Source organism: Platalea leucorodia (assembly GCF_965183815.1).
Source record: "Platalea leucorodia genome assembly, chromosome: 3".
Classification (NCBI taxonomy): Eukaryota; Metazoa; Chordata; class Aves; order Pelecaniformes; family Threskiornithidae; genus Platalea; species Platalea leucorodia.
Window position 1 is genome coordinate 77,699,305 of NC_138825.1, and position 16,545 is coordinate 77,715,849.

At 36.2% G+C, this 16,545-nt stretch overlaps 1 protein-coding gene across 3 annotated transcripts in view; it reads right to left on the minus strand.

Annotated features, from left to right (window-relative positions):
• AFG1L (AFG1 like ATPase) overlaps positions 1 to 16,545 on the minus strand; it is a 74,115-nt gene that overhangs the window by 11,005 nt on the left and 46,565 nt on the right. For all 3 annotated transcript variants that reach the window (XR_014227688.1, XM_082307081.1, XM_082307080.1), the window contains 3 exons: positions 16,417 to 16,499; positions 12,943 to 13,013; positions 12,586 to 12,686 (listed from right to left, as the gene is read on the minus strand). Coding sequence is in view for 2 of the 3 variants with exons in the window: in XM_082307081.1 (XP_082163207.1) it covers positions 12,586 to 12,686; positions 12,943 to 13,013; positions 16,417 to 16,499 (255 nt within the window). In the remaining variant the exon portion in view is untranslated. The remainder of the gene's footprint in view (positions 1 to 12,585; positions 12,687 to 12,942; positions 13,014 to 16,416; positions 16,500 to 16,545) is intronic.

Below are 16,545 nucleotides of genomic sequence, written 5' to 3' on the forward strand. Positions count from 1 at the left end.
TGGTCCACTGAACAACATTCTAAAAATAACAACTTGATTTGGTGTGTGTTTCTAGTACTGTCTGATCTTTTTTTGTTTCATCAATTATCGATCAAAACTCAACTTCAGAACCATAATGCATTTGTGTAACAATTGTCACTTACCATTTGTTACCAGTTCTTTCCCATGCTGCAATATTTTTCTTTTAAAAAAAAAAACAACATTAACAGATAAGAATCTTTCTTATGGAATTATTGTTCTGCATGTGTATATAAGGTAAAACTGTTGTAGATTTTTGTCATTAACTCTGATGCCAGGAGTCAGTATTTTATAGGCATCATACTAATGCAAAACGCATTAGCACTAACATGGGCTGCCCTCCTAACAAAGTGTTTACTCCACTTCAGCCTACTTGACTGAGTTCTCGCCTTCATTTGTTTTTGTTTCCTCTGTCTACTTAATGCATTTTCAGCTATCATCATCTCAGTTCAAGTAGGATGTTTATTATTTGGAGCTCTCTGTGGACTGTTTTAAGAGTTAGTCGTCTCCTGTTCCTATTATATATTCCATTTAATTAAAGTATAAAGCATCCTTCTTCTTTGTTGACTCATCAGTGACAAAGTAGCTCATCTTCTAGAGATCGTCTGAAGAATATAGAAAGCTTTACATATGTTAGAAAAAGATATTTCATCTCAAGAGAAAACTTATTTTTGTTTATGTTGGAAGATATTCCAGGGCCAGTTCCAATAACATCCTGAAGAACTGTGATTCACCATAACTACAATTTAGTGCAGGTACTCCAAGACTCCAAAACTTCCTAAAACCAAAATACAGTTTAAGACTAAATACTATTTCCAACTTAGACATTAAGCAATAACAAAAAATTATAAAGTGCTCTCTGTTGTTTCCAAAGGACCCACAGTCTATCACTGGTAGGGCTGATAAAACAGACCACTGAGGTAATATTTTAAGATCGTAATTCAAGAAAGGAACAGAAAAACCTAAGGCATGATCTCTGATGCAGCTGCATGCTGAAGTTTAAACTAAAATGTAAGATAGTTAGGGCACAGCTAACTTGGTTAAAACATTTAAAGACACTGATGGCAGTGCAAATCTGTTGGAAAGCTCTGTAAGTTACAGGCAAAGATGAGAAGTTCGTTTGAAACATTATTAATAAACTGAGAATTTAATGAAGAAGGCAATTTCTTATCAAGTTTTACTGAAGGCTTCTGGTGGGAAAAAAAGGCCTGTCATGGTGTAATTAAAGGTCACATCAGAGGGCACACTGAGGAAAGATTAAAATAACATGCAGTTTTGTTTTGGAGCTTCCTAACCAAGCATTATGAGCTGCCCTGCGACTTTAAAATCAGTATTTTGACTTGTCTGAACGCTACTTAACATGAGGCTATACAACTTGTTTGTTAAAATATTCACTAATCGATTCATTATTCTTTCTTTTAAAATAGTCTTTAATGTATGTTTTAGTTACTAAGATGGAGGACACCAAAAATAAACACACCAGTGATGCTTCCAGCAGTAATCACACAAATGAAAGCTACATTTTAAAAACATTATGAAAGCTGAACAGTCAGACACAGATGTTAGACAGCAGTTGCCTGTGCAACCTTAATCTTTCTCTCTTGGATATATGCTATAGTCTTGACTTATATTAACTGATGCTTCCCCCTCTCCCAGGACGCTTGACCTACCCAGTACGCAAAACAGTGAGTCTCATATACAGCACACTGATGGATACATGTTTTGTCTTCATTTCTGGTGTGTCACAAGATCTCATTTTTCATGGACTTTTCAAATGCTTGTGTAGAAGAATAATTATGCATTTCTTCTTTGGCTTTTGTTACCACAACAGCTAGGTAATTCATCTGCAGTAATGAATTTATCTCCGCAACTACGGCTGTGAATTGAGAAAGTGATACTACCTCCACTTTAGAAACAGAGGACAGAGAAATTAAAGTTAAAAGCATATGCGAGCTCTTGATACCAGGTTAAGGACCTCTGAAAGTTGATTTTTCAGGTTTCACGGAACACTACAAATTCCAAGTACAACGTTCACTGACTTCAGTTAGAGCCATCACTATGGCAGTCTAGGACTCAGTGCCTCAAGAAGAACGTCCAGAAAATTAAGATTACAATTGCCAACAGTGAAAGGTGGGGTTTTGGTTGGGTTTTTCTGGTTTTGGGGTTTTTTGTTGTTGTTGTTGTTGTTTTTTTTTTTTGTTTTTTGTTTTTTTTTTTTTTTTTTAAGTAAGAATAGTATCACACACTAACTCTGGTGCAAACTATGACAGAAGCCAATTATGCAAGGCAGCATTCAGCTGTATGTGATCATGTAATTACAATATCACATAGCAATGATTATTACTGTAGTGCCTATGCAGAAGGAAGGAAAAACTCAGCTAACACAAGCAACAGTCATTCTGGAATTTCCTAACTGCATTTTGGTGTTGATACCATTTTATACCTACTGCACATCCTTTGTCTAAGTTGTTTTCTAGCTCTGACACCCACATGGATGATCAGTAGAGCAGGATTCTGAGATCTATAAACTCTGGGAGTAGAAGATATTTTCTGGATCAAGTACAGCCCCCTGCTATCTCAGGTTACCTCATCACAGAATCCTGGTAAGAACTGATTTTGCTTGATCTTACAGCATAAGTTTTAGTCACATTTCTCATAATGAAAAGCCGTTTCAGACCTTTGCTCTTCTGCTGATTAAGAAGATGCTTGTAACTTCCAGCTTTTTTTTTTCGTATTCATAAACAATTTTATATTCGTGTATGACAGTGGTGTATGAAGAGGTTTCTGTTGCTTTGCACAGTAAGCAAACAAGCCTACAAACAATTTCAACAGCCAGACGCAGGTAAAACACAGAAGGCCATAAGAAAGGAGTATATATACATCAAAATTACATGTAAGTTCCCCTTAAATAATCTACTAGATCACAATTCAAATGATCTTGTGATTTTTTTCAAGTTTTCAAAAGAACAGAGAAGCTATGGGAATTAGGTTTATAGGTCATTCTATTTATAGGTCTATTTCAATATTGGCACTTACTGTCAAGATTTCAAAACCATGGTCAACAAAGCTTTAAAAAGAAAGTACATTCAGGCATTTAAAGAAACAAAAAATTGAAGTAAAAAGGCAAACCCTTAAAACTACAATCAGCTTCAAAAATCTTGTCTTTGTGTATTCCCTGGTCTATAAAGTATAGGATCTAAAACCTCAAGGTTTACGCAGCTTTCACTGAAGGGAGTGTTTTCCAAAATTAAGCCCTGATACACATAAAATAAGGTATGAAACAGAAAGGAGGTTTGACTAACAATATTACTACATTACAGTATTTCCACCTGAAATAAGTTTTTTAAGTGTATTTTATAAAACATACTTTTGCATTAGATAAGGCAACTTTTGGGGGGAGTGTAGAAGCTGATTAAATTCTTAAAGCAAATGTAGCTAATGAAAGACAGACTCTCAGTCCAGAGCTCAACCTGTAAAAGCTAATCTGCTGGGGACAAAACTAAGATCAAAATCAAACTAAGGAAAACTATGATTCTAAAAAGTTACTGAAAATAGTGCTCACTTGTGAACAACTCCAAGGTATGTTTATTTACAACTACACCCGACGATCCTAAAGATGACACCAAATTATACAGCGGATACATTTAGCAGTTTGTAATGAAGGTAATTCCCTCAAAATGATTCAGAATCATTAAACTGCAAATGCAGCTGAGTTGTGGCATCATATAGGGGAGACATTCAATTGCCTTCAAGACAGACACTTGCATTCCTAAATCACTGGTTGCCTTTGAAAATGGTGACACTTTTTTTTTTGTTTGTTTGTTTGGTTTTTTTTTTAAGCTTAGTTACATCTTCCGTTTTGAAGTGCAAGCTATTCAAGGTAGGAACCACATCTTTCCCCTGGTCTGTAGAGCGCACCTATTGCAATGGAACAATCGCCTAACAGAAACTGTTTGCCACTTCTTTGTTGTGTTAATCTACACAAATACTACATTTTGCCAATTACAGAAACACCTAACAACTTCTAGGAAAAAAAAAAAAATCACAGTAAGATAACCTTTTACAACATAGATATTAATTTTCTTAGCCTTGTTATGCTGTAGTAAGTTTGCAAATGGTTACTAAGCCAAATTCCCTTGCTCTGTTTTTTGAAGACATGACCTTATTTGAATTACTTTAAAAATAATGAACCCCATAGATTCATCTAGCCCCATATCTTCTAATAGTGGCCAGAAGCAGTTGTCTAGGGTGAATACAGGAATATGGCATATGGCTGATATACTTTCCCAGGTACCAGTGACTTCTTGTTTATGAACTTCCATGAATTTCTGTATTAAACCTTTAGCATTTAACAAGACTGTGTGTTCTTTAGTTTACCCATCTACAAAATCAGTTTTATAGATATAGTTTCCTATCATGTTAAGACACTATGTTCAGTGGTACTTGGCAGTTGGATGAAAGGATATATTTAATTACCTAATGAAAAGACTATAGGATCCATGAAACAAAGTTATTCAACTTTGTAAAGAAAAGGCTAAAATGTGTTTGAGTATACTAAAAAAAAAAGTCAGTATTTCCAGCAGAGGGCAGTAGTTGCTATGCACAAGTGAGAGGAAGACTTTAAAAGATAATATTGTGAGGAAGAGTGTATCTCCTTACTCCCTTAGGACCTTGGAAGATTACATGTAAGGTACGCTGTTGGCTAAATTACTTATACCAGATCAAGATTCAAGCCAAACTGTCACAATTACTAGTTTTTAAACAAAATTTTAAAAGGGAAGCGAAGAAAGAGGACTGGCAGAAAGTGATTTTTCTAAGCCATAGTGAACAGTGACCTTTATGCGTAAACAGAGAAACGAAACCACTCTGATGGGGTAGTAAGACTTACATTTGCATGACTGCTAGTTTAGGATAGTGTTATTTTAAAATCAAGTTAACATGTACATTTTATTTTAAAAAGTATTTTCATCTGAACTTTGGATATACGTGCAACTGCTGAGAAAGAGAGATAAGGAAAAAAGTTTTTTATAAACACATCGTGGAGTTCAAGTTATCAGATCTAACCATCCAAAAGCCTTCTAGAATTTGTCAAGGACAATTATAAACTGTATTTGCTTGTCAAGCACCAGCTCCTTAGAATCCACTATCATGGCGATTTTTCATTCATACACTAACTCAATGAAAAAATTAACTACTTATGTTTTGCAACAGTCTAACATTGGTAAATGTATCCCTCAATGTATAGATAGAGAAACTGACGGGAAGAAATTAAAGGCCACAAAGGATGGGGGAAGTTAACGTCAGCATTAAAATTCAGGAACTATACGTCAGTATTCTGCTTGGTGCCTCTCCCAGCATTCTCTGGCTACATTTGTTCATTTTAGGGGGCCTTAGAAAAGATGGTATGATAACAAACATTTTGATGAAAACCAAGCATAGTTCTTCTGGATGATTACACTGGAGAAGCACGTTTACAGGACTCCATTCTAGCGAGGAGGTAACTACTTTCAAGCCGTGACAAATGCTACCGCGTGCCATACTGCCACATAAACCCTGGTGTGTCAGATCTGAAAAACTGCTTCTCACTTTGCTCTAAAGCAACTAAAATAGACCAATATCCTCTCATCCAGCATTTTTTAGTTTTCCACATGGTCACATAGCCAGTAAAGCAAAAAAGCTAAGTGTATGGATTTGATATTAACTGTATTAGCTAAAACTTGGGATTGTCCTCAACTGGGAAACTATAATTTAAAAATTGATGCACACAATAATGTAACAAGATGCTTTCTACCAAGTCAACCGCATGTCACATCAGCATTGCATACAATATATTCTCTGTATTTTATTTTTATAAACATTAATGGACAACTGGTAATTACCAATATCTGATGCATTATTTTAGATAGAAATAACTCCTTATATTCTTGACATGAAAAAATTTGATGCTAACACATGAAACAAGAAATGAAAGACTGTAGTAGTAGAAGGGCACCAACTCACAAGGTCTTCAGGTATTAATTACAAAAGCAGCTATTTTGAAAATTCTACTTCAAGCTAGGAGATGTCTCAAATGGTATAAAGTTACCAATTGCTGATTTTCTATTTTAATCTATTATGTATTGGTATCACATGATTTCATGAAATGTCAGCCAAAGTGGAAAATCTTTTAATATTTCCCTTTAAAACAGAATTTTGATTTTATTTCAAAGGAAACATCATTGAATTTGAAAAAGTTTTACAGACTGTTCGTATGAAATATTGTATTACAAAAGGTACTGTCTAAGTAATCGTCTGAGCAATTTCAAACACATCTCCGTAATCCTACACCAACAAATGTAAATAGAGTTTTAGGTCTGGACATCTATCCCTCTGGACTGCACTATAACAGTTAACCAAGACCAGACCAGAAGAGCTATTGTTGCAACGATGTGACAGCAGTCATTTGGGTGATAAGCTATTTCTCCAACATAACAAAAGCATCGTCCTTTCACACGTTGACTCTTGCAAAACTTAATTTTTCTTTCTGAAACTAAGGGTTATGGATAGCCAAAGGAATCAATTCACCAAGTTTTGAGTACAATGTTGTCCACTCATGTCGCAATGATTATCGAGAACCATACGAGCAGTGGTATATACCAGTTTTAGAAAACCAAAAAATAATATTGCAACTCCAAGATAATATTGCAACAATTCAGTGTAATAAAAAATAACTTCCCAAAACAACCGATTCCCTTCATTACACTCACTTATCCCTCCACCTTAAATTAATGCTTTTGGAATTATGAACCAAATGTAACAGAGGAAGTAAGTTTAACCAAAGTTAATTGCATTAACTAAATCAAATTATATGATATTTTGAGTTGTTCTTTCATAGGATGTTGACAATGTGAACTTTTTCACACACACACACACACGAAGTCTTGCAATCTTGTATTTACTAAATGGGAAGCATGTAAACAGAAGTCTAAACAGAGTTGATATCCACCTTCCATTATGAAACTAGTTTTCATCTTTCCCATTCTGAATGGGTGCCTCAAACTGACTTCATATGAACAAGCATCTGTGTGTGTGAATGAATATTTACTTGTAAAAGTTTCAGTCAGTTACTGTATTTCTGAGAGTAAGGCTATTATAGACCCTGCTCCTCAAGTTAGACTTTCCTCTAGCAGTGGCTCAGTAAGAAGTTGTAGTGCTTCCATGCTGTGGACCAGGAATGTCAAATTCGGAAGAAAGGTTGCTTGGTATCAGGGAAGTGTCTTATACATGTCCTGTGAAACCCCACTCAAATCCAAGGAAGTTACAAGCCTCGGAAAAACACAGTCTGAACTCACTGCACGGATTTATAGTAGACTAAGTATTGTCTACTCCCGAAAGCATGAGGGGGCTGAGTGCAGGTTATCCCCTCGAGATGGACTGGGCACGTTCCCCTGCTGGCTGCTGAACTTGTTCACTGCATGTGCAGGTGAAGTGAGAGAGTTGCCAACAGGCAGCGGGGGCCCTGACTCTCTCATGGCCCTAGTTTCAGACAATTTAAGACCAGAAGAGGCCATGAGATCCTCCAATTTCCTGAATTTTAGAGACAGCTAAGCCTAAGAACTAGTACTTAGCTCAAACACAAACACCTCTTCCTAAAATGACACCCCGTTTTGACCCAAACACAGTACAAGGAGGCTCTGCCACTTCCTTCACTGTTTCAAATGCATGAACGTATGCTTTTTCTTCTGCTTTTTTAAATCTGAATCTCTGTAGTCTCTGGTTTTCATTATGCTGTCTTCTACTAGATTTAGGAGTCTGCTAATACTTGTATTTTTTTCCTGTGACGATAGCTGTACATTATAAAGCCATCTCTCAGTCCTCTTTTTGATAAGCTGAGCAAAGTAAACTGCAAGTCTGTCATCTGAGGGCACAAATTCTCCAGCTCAAACAATGTGCGGCTTTTTCAACAGCCTCTTCAGGTTTTTCAATGTCTTTTCTAAAATCCTGACATCAAAACCACACGTAACATTCTGCCGTCAAACTGAGATGTTTTCAAAATTAAAACAATCTTTCTGTCCTCCTGTTTATTCCCACCTTACCCATCCCAGATGAAATTAGGTCTAAATGCTCTTTTGAGAACTCCTTTTGAGCTGCTTTTCCATTACAATGCTTAGATCTATTTCCAAGTCATCACATCTAGGACACAGGCTCCTCCTCCTGTAGGTATGATTTGTATTCCAAATTTCTAGATGTAAAATTTTGTGTTTGCCTAGATTAAAAAAAAAAAAAACAACCAAAACAAAACAAACTCTCTCCCTCCTCCCCAAAATCTCAACTCTGCTAAGAAATAAATCGTTGCACACAGCATCCTCGTTTTCATTGCTTCGCCCCCTCCCCCTCCCTGCCAAGCACCACTCTGAATTTACAGCAAATTTGTATTAGCATTTATGTTACATTCAAAACTGCTGGGGGGAAAAAAAACGGTTGTACCGGGCTTGGTATAAAAATGTGCTCATTAAAAATGCAACGCTCAACAACAATCCTTCAGTAATAATTCATTTTATATGTTAGTTAACTAGCTTCTCAATCTACTTAACAGATACTTTCTTGACACTGCATAATGCCAATCTCTTCGTAAAGAACAGCATCTACAAAACTCAACCTTTTCCACGAAATCAGGGAGACTGGAATTCATTTCATTTCCATTCTTTAGTTATCTACTGTGTGAATCCTGAACCAACTTTACCATTACCCTTTCTGGACTAAAATCTGACTGACAGCCTGCAGTTTTGCAAGTTATCATGTGTGTGAGTGTTTTGCTTGATTTTTTTTTTTTTTTTTTTAATACTGGCACATAATAGCACTCTTCTAGTACCATGGAATTTTTCTTGCACTCCAATATTTATCAAAAATAAAAAGCTAGTCAAAGATCTCAGCCTAGTTTTCCAGGACTCCAGTGATTCAAAATGTAGTTGCAGGCTATTTTTAATATACTATAACTATTAACAGACTGGTTTCCCATGCTCTCAAGGTGTGTTGGTGCAGGTTATAAACCAGTTTGCAGGGCTGTATACGAAGCACCTCACATGGGACATGGAAAGTTATTTTACTATCCGTTAGTGAAACAAATGTTTCACTCTGCTTCACCTAGAACAAGAATTTTTTGCAAAACCTTTTGCTTCTTCCACATCACTATTAAAAGTTCAGCCATCTCCAGCTAAGAATAAGTCAGTAACATTCAGATAATAGAAACCATATCAAAACTCCCATTTTACTTAACAACAACAAAAAGTCTTAGAGCTGAGCAGACATGGTATTTGCCTGACCTTTAGTTTCTCTTTAATTTTCCCTGCACTTCATAACCAGTTGCCATTTATTCTATACTATTTGATTCCGTCTTGACATTGACACAGAACATACTTTTACTATCTTCTTCCTCAAAAAGTCCTTCTTGTTCTTTTTTGCTGTTGTTTACACTTCCCCTACCAGTTAGTTTTGGTCATACTTCCCTTTTGCTTTTGAAAATTACTCTTCCTGAACACTCAGATATGTAGTTTCACTGTTTGGAAGTATCTTTTGTTTACACTGAATGTTAGAGAATTATGGAGAATGTCCCTATGCAACACAAATTTCTAGATGAATTCATTGCTGTAAGCTCCCATAAAGCTGCTCAAACCAAATGACCTTGTACTGGATGTAGTACATTTTATGCTAGAAAATTATCATTTGCAATTTTCAGGCTAATTACATTTCACCATTTTCTGCATTTCATCTACAGCATAAGCTTCCCATATAACGGTATTTTTTCTTTTTATGCTTTTTATAGCCAAGTGCTCAAGAAGCAATGCACCTCATTCTCCATTTGCAAGAGACCCCTATGAGTACTACCCTCTTGGGTTTGTTAATTAGTAGACTGATTGATATGTATTCAAGATCCTTGTATTAATTAACTTTAAGGCAGGTACCAGTGTCTTTAATGTTGCATACTGTCCTCCACCTCTTTTAGCCACTCTGTCCTTAAGTAGGCTGTAAGCACTGATTTCACATTCTTATTTTATTAATTGTCCCACGAGGTTTCAATAATATCAATTATATCTCATTTTTCCCCATTAATGAGAATTTCCCATTTATTGTGCTTGTCACCAGGTCTTATCGCTGATATAAAACCAACTGCAAATCTTGTTTTCAATTCTGTTATAAGTTTAATTGGTTCCTACGACACCAACTTTAGACTGCATTTATCTACCTGGGACGCTTTGCTTGGGCTGCCAGTTAAGCCCCTTCCTGGTTGCTACAGGCTCCAGCTAGGAAGATGCCCCAGCCCTGTGTCCCTTCATACAATCTGCCTTCCCATGGGACTTTGTCCCCATGTCCTGCACAAAGAAACCTGCAGATTCACTCTAGCCAAAGCCACCAGTATTTTCTTTTGTGGAACTTCCTTTTCATTACATCTTTCTCAGCCTCCTAGTTTCCTTTTTCTTAATATTTGCACTCATGTCGCCTGTCAACTTATCTACCATTTGGTACCACGAGCAGTACCAAATATGTTGTAGCTATGTCTCCTTCAGCTTTCTGCTTTATCCCTCCACAAATAGTTCCCACTATTAGAATATATATGAATGACTTTATACTTCCTGTCATGTTGAATGTCTCCTGACTTTGGGGTTTTTTTTGGCTACAAACCACCAGTGCACTCTTCTGGATTCTACCTATTTTTCCTGTTCTTCTGTGGCATCAGTGGGAATGACTTCCCATTCTGACTGTTAAAAAAAGATACTGCGTGTATAAGTTTTTCCATCAAAGAGTTAAAAGATTTCATGAAAAAAAAGAAACATGGTTTTATGGTTTGACAACTGAATTTTTCTTTTGCCTTTTAGCAGATTTTAAAGGCAATCGGGCTAGCAAATAGAGCAACAGGGCAGGCAAGGCCTTAAATGCAGCTTATGCCAATGGGAATTTTTTAGTATTGCTATAAAAGTTTACATTCATGAAAAAAAAGATCATATTAGAGGCAACTCAAGCCATTCATCCAAATTTAACAGACAATTCTGAAGTTCATGGCTATACTTCTCTATCTATGAAGTGAGCACGGTGATACCACCTTACCAATACACTGATGTAATATTTATGAAGGTACTTCAGTGATCCGAAGAGAAAAATCATGGCAAAATAAATAACTGTATATAACAACTAAAGGTAGAAACAAATGGAGGCATATGCAAAGAAAATAAGCGACGACCGAGGAAGCTGTTAAAGAAAAGCATTTATTGTCTGCCATGTTGTTTCAGTTTTAAGCATGTGATTATTCCATTAGAGACTATCGTAACACACCTGCAGAAGGTAACTGAATTGAGACAGCATACTTCCCAAGTCCTGGGTGATCAGTGTGAGAACAATACTGTTAAATGATGTTTAACATGTCATAAGGATTCTCTTTACTTGTTCTGAGCACAAACCAAGCACCTCAGCTCTGTTACACCAAGATGGTCTGAACCTCACGTAATTCTTCAACAGGATCAGAACCTTCAGACCCAAGGTAGTGGCCGCTGCCACAGGAGCTACCAGAGCACATCTCCTTAGAAGCAATTTATCATCCCATTTAAGTACATAAGGCATTTACCGGACTAAAGAATTTTACAAGTGTCTGCTGACAGCATAGTTTCCTGATACTTTTTCTTCATTGTGCCTCTTAACGTATCAAAACTTTCAGTGAAAAGCAAGCGGTTCTACCCATGACGTACCTCCATTCTCACAAATGGCTAACTGGTTTTGTCAAACTAAAAACCAACAAAGCGTAAAACCTACAGTCTGAAACATAACCAGGGAAATTTCTGTCCAAATAGTTATTAACTTGGTAGCTACAAGGAAGTGAAAACGTAATGTGTTAAAACCAAAGGACTGAGCAGCATCCTGAATCAAAGGTGCTATTGGCCCAGTTTAGAGTTGTGATCATTTAACAATAACGTCAGGTGTCAGCAGAGAGGTCACTGAAGTACAATGCAACTTCTGGGGGACTGTCTTCAAACCCACTGGTGGTTGTATACAAAGAGAGCTTTTCAGGAATCACACCCCACATGTTTAGCAGAAAATTTGGCAGTATTTAGCAAAATTTGGTAAATTTTGAGAAGGCCTGGGACTAAACAGCTCTTGCACAGCTCGTCACAACTAAGGCATGCAACAACAGCTTTACTCTAGTTGTGCCAGGATTACTAGTCCTTTGCTTGAGTATCAATTTAAACCCTAGATTTTAAAAAAACAGTATTTGAATGCTATTTACATATCAATATGTTGTGACTACTAATATTCCAGCAATTATGTTAGCCTAGGCACATACTGTATTAGGATTTTTGAAGACAATTTGTGATATACTTAAGTGTGAATTTACTGTATCAGTAAAAAGAAAATTATTATTGTTGTTTTGGGGAGTTTTTTTTTTTTTCCTGTTAAATTAAAAATCTTTCTGCCAAGTTAAAAAAAGTCCTTTTAATTTAGTACGACTTCGGAAAATAACGCGGTTTTGCCTTTTTTTTTTTTTTTTAAGACTGTGAAAAGTCTGAGTGTTAACTGATATAGATTTGACTGGGTACTCACTCTGTCGCACAGCTCTTCAAACGTGAAGTCTGCAATGGTTCCACACGCTTTATTCAGCCTCAGCTCTCTGCCTTGCACTTTTAGAATCCTTGGTCTAGTTACTATGGGAACATGAACAAAGACTCAATCTTCTCTGGATAATTACTATAAAATTCATCTCTTACAGATAGGAAATGCATAGCTTGATGAATAATAGCACATGATTCAACACATAAATTAGACAAAATGCTGATACAATGACTGCCACTTGAGTGTGGCATCAACCCATATACAGCAATGGAACTTATTAATTGGTCAGTGGAGATTGGGCATTGTGTTCTAAATGTATTCTCTTTCAAGAGAAATTAACTTACGTACAATCATTTTGTTTCTGAGCCAGCTCATCAAACAACTTATCCATGACAGCCTCCACATCAGCTTCACTTGTGCTACAGTGAAAAGAATAATAGAATATGAAATTAATAACACTTGAAGCCAACATCAAACAGCTGCCTGAGCCTGCTTAGCTTTTTGCCCATAAAAAAGGGAACAGGATGTTATGCTCTAAATACAAACATTAGATTTAGAATACACTTAAAAGTAGAGAATATTAACTCTCAGGTAGATGATTCTGCCTTATTTGCATACACTGAAAGACTTCTGTGTTCTGAGCTGTTTCCAGTAATGAGGCAATACAGGCAGAGCAGATCCATTAACACTATGTGTACACAATGAGAAAAAAGGCTTCTGGCTCTATCTTGCATGCAAAATAAGAGCAAATAGACAAGGCAAGGCAGTCAAGCACCTGAAGAAGTATCCTTTGAAATTTCTGAGAGGGGACTTTGTGAAATTATATACTGGAGCAGCTCTATGGGGGGAGGGGGGAAAAAAAAAAAAAATCAAGTCAACTGGTTGTATTGATCAAACAATTTACAAAATTAAACTATGAAATTCAAAATACCAGCATGATCTCTGCATTAGTAATTTTACCACTTTTCCCCCTCTGTCCCCAATACTATTTGGGAAAAGATCAACCACAGACAGTGAAAATGGAAAATATCTGTGCTGGGAGACGAAGTAAAGTGTATATTCATCTCCTGGTTGCCATGAGAATTATAAATCATTTCGGCTAGAGAATATTTTTTGTCACTGAATGGGTTAGAGGGCCAACTTTTCTGTGTTTCATTCTTAAAGAAGATAGATAGTATTTCTAGCTGAGTTTGAAAGCTGAGAATAGTAAATTAATGCTACTGTAGACAATAAACTAGAACTACAATATAGAACGCATCACTGAAGTTTGTATGATCTCATTTCGTGTGAGAAGTCTACTTTTATAGATCAGGGATGCACTCTAGTTGCATGGCTTCACACAATTCTAGACCTCCTCTAAATGACAAGTGATGGTTGGCATGTTACACAATTACTTTCCTGTTCATTAGGCTTTAAACACCTTAAAAATGTTAATAGCAGAACTGAAATAACTACTTTTTAGCTCAAGCTTAATGATAGCAAACCTTGTAGAGACAAAGAATTTAGAAAAAAACCCCAAACTTCTGCAAGTGCCATTTCAAACACTTTTTTTGAAAAAATCTTTTCTGAATAGGAGAGTACATGAAATTGTAACTTCAAAAAAAAGAAGTTTCTCTCAACATTGATATTTGCATGCTGCTTTCCTCTGACAAAATGACAAATGAAAAGGAACAGACAAAACCATAAAAAAAAGCCACAAAAGGGGGGAAAGAGTGCATATATATCAGAGAGTATGAACACATGTATGCATACAACTATTAAAAAGTTTGATGTAAAGGCTATAAGAAGAAACAGCCAAACGTGATGCCTAGGTGGATATTTGCACATAATTGCCAAGAAAGTTTGTTCTGAAAATAGACGCCTGAGACTGAGATCAAGGAAGTTGCTTTGATCAGGAATCTTGTAATTGTGTTACACTCATTGCTTTCAGATGAGTATGAAACAGCTTTAAGCAACCCTTAGTTGCATATTTTAAATGAAGAAAAGACTACACAAATTATGAAGCATCAAGAGGATTTTTAAAAAAATGTGATGATGATACTAGAACCATTAACAGGGGAATTTAAACATGTTGGACAAGAACATTTTCTTTTGGGGGCAAGACTGCTAAATAAATTTCAAAAAATTTGTAGCAAAATACCATACAATACCTAATTTTAAAACAAACCAAAAAAAAATCCCCACATACTATGCTAGTTCTGCAGGGTTGAAAGCTCCAATGAACAAGTTTGTATAGAAGAACGAATGAGATTCCCTCAGAAAAAGAGAGGATGATGAAATAAGTATCTTATTTCCATTGGCAGCTACAGGATTTTTTACTCCCCCCTCCTCTTCCTAATGATTTACACAACAAGTTCTAGGGGTAACCAACATCCTTCCAATGAGAGAACACGAGACAGACTTATCACCAATCTCTGCCATTCACTTGATCACAAGTTTTACAGCAGAACACCATGAAATACTTTGGCTGGGTTCTACTCCTAGGGCTTGTTCGTATTTCTTCTCCTCCGAGAGCTGATGCCATAGGCATCATGTTTAGCCTATTACCTGCTAGAAACCACATACGTGCTCTTCCTTACTTCGGAGTATGGACACTGAGAAAAGAACATGGTAGGTGCTCTCCACAATTATCAAAGTCACAGAGTGCAACAGGCACAATAAGTGGAGCCATAAGCAGGGACAGCTACATAGACATCGGAACAAAAGCCACGATGAGCAATTCTGACGTAACGGTGGCGGCTTCAAACAGTACTTCCAAGCAGACACCGCAAAAAATAAAAGAAAGTGGAGCCAGGCAAGAATATAGAACAAGAGTTACTTTTCTTGAGTAGAGATACAGAGCCTGCATTTGACCCGTTTTCCATATATAAAATTCCGTCATTTCCTTCCAGAGGCAGAAAGAGTTACCTGTTGTAATTCTACTAAGCAGTACTTCTCCTTCCAAACAAACAACTAAAACTTCTAACTTCATGAAGTGATACGGACATACTTAGTTTCAAATATCTGTCACATCGATGAAAATATTGCACCTTTCTTAATGGAAACATGACATTTAAATCAATATTATATGTTGGGTTGAAAGATACATGGTTATAAATCTCGTTTTAAGTTACTGTCGTCTGCCTTGCTCAGGTTGTCATTGATTAAATAATATTATAAGAGCAAATATGAGACAAAAATATGTGCAATGCAAGGTTTCAAAGTATTTAAAAAAAAGAAGAGAGAATGTTTCTATTAGGCAGATATATGCTGCAACCATAAGCACAACTGTGAATGTATTTTTAAATATATTTATTTGCAAATATAGAATAAAGTGCTAAAGAAATTTTGTCATGATAAAAAGAAACAATCTGTCAAAATAGGAGGGTGTTGGGTTTTTTTTTAATCCACAGCACTGGAAACACCCAACATTAAATGAATCCGTCATTGGATTTCTATAAATACTTAATTACTTAAATACAATAAGGATGTTCTTCTATTATAAGAGAATTGTGCAATCTCTTACAAGAGGATATTCATTACTTTCTAACCATCTGTCACTTCAGTTCTCCAAACACCACACCTCCCCAAAAAATCTAATTAGTTTTTATTCAGTCACACATTATAAATGATGCTAGTGTGGATACTGAAAATGTAGTTTAATGAAGTTAATATCAAGGCATAATGGAAGGCGGTTTGCTGAACAAAATGGACCAGAAGGCAAAGAAAGGAAAAGTCACACTCTGCTAATTCTACTCTACATTTTTCGTTTCCCATTGACTAGGAAATTATTGGCTAATAAGAAGGAAAATTAGGGCAAATACCATATCATAGATAACTTACAGGTAGTAGAGTTTTCCAGCAGCAGGAAGCACTCGTTTCCTGTAGTCTATTCCAGAATCAAGCTGGACTGTGCTGCAGTATTTCTACAGAGACAAAAAAAAAAAAAAAAGAAAAAAAGAATAGCTTTCC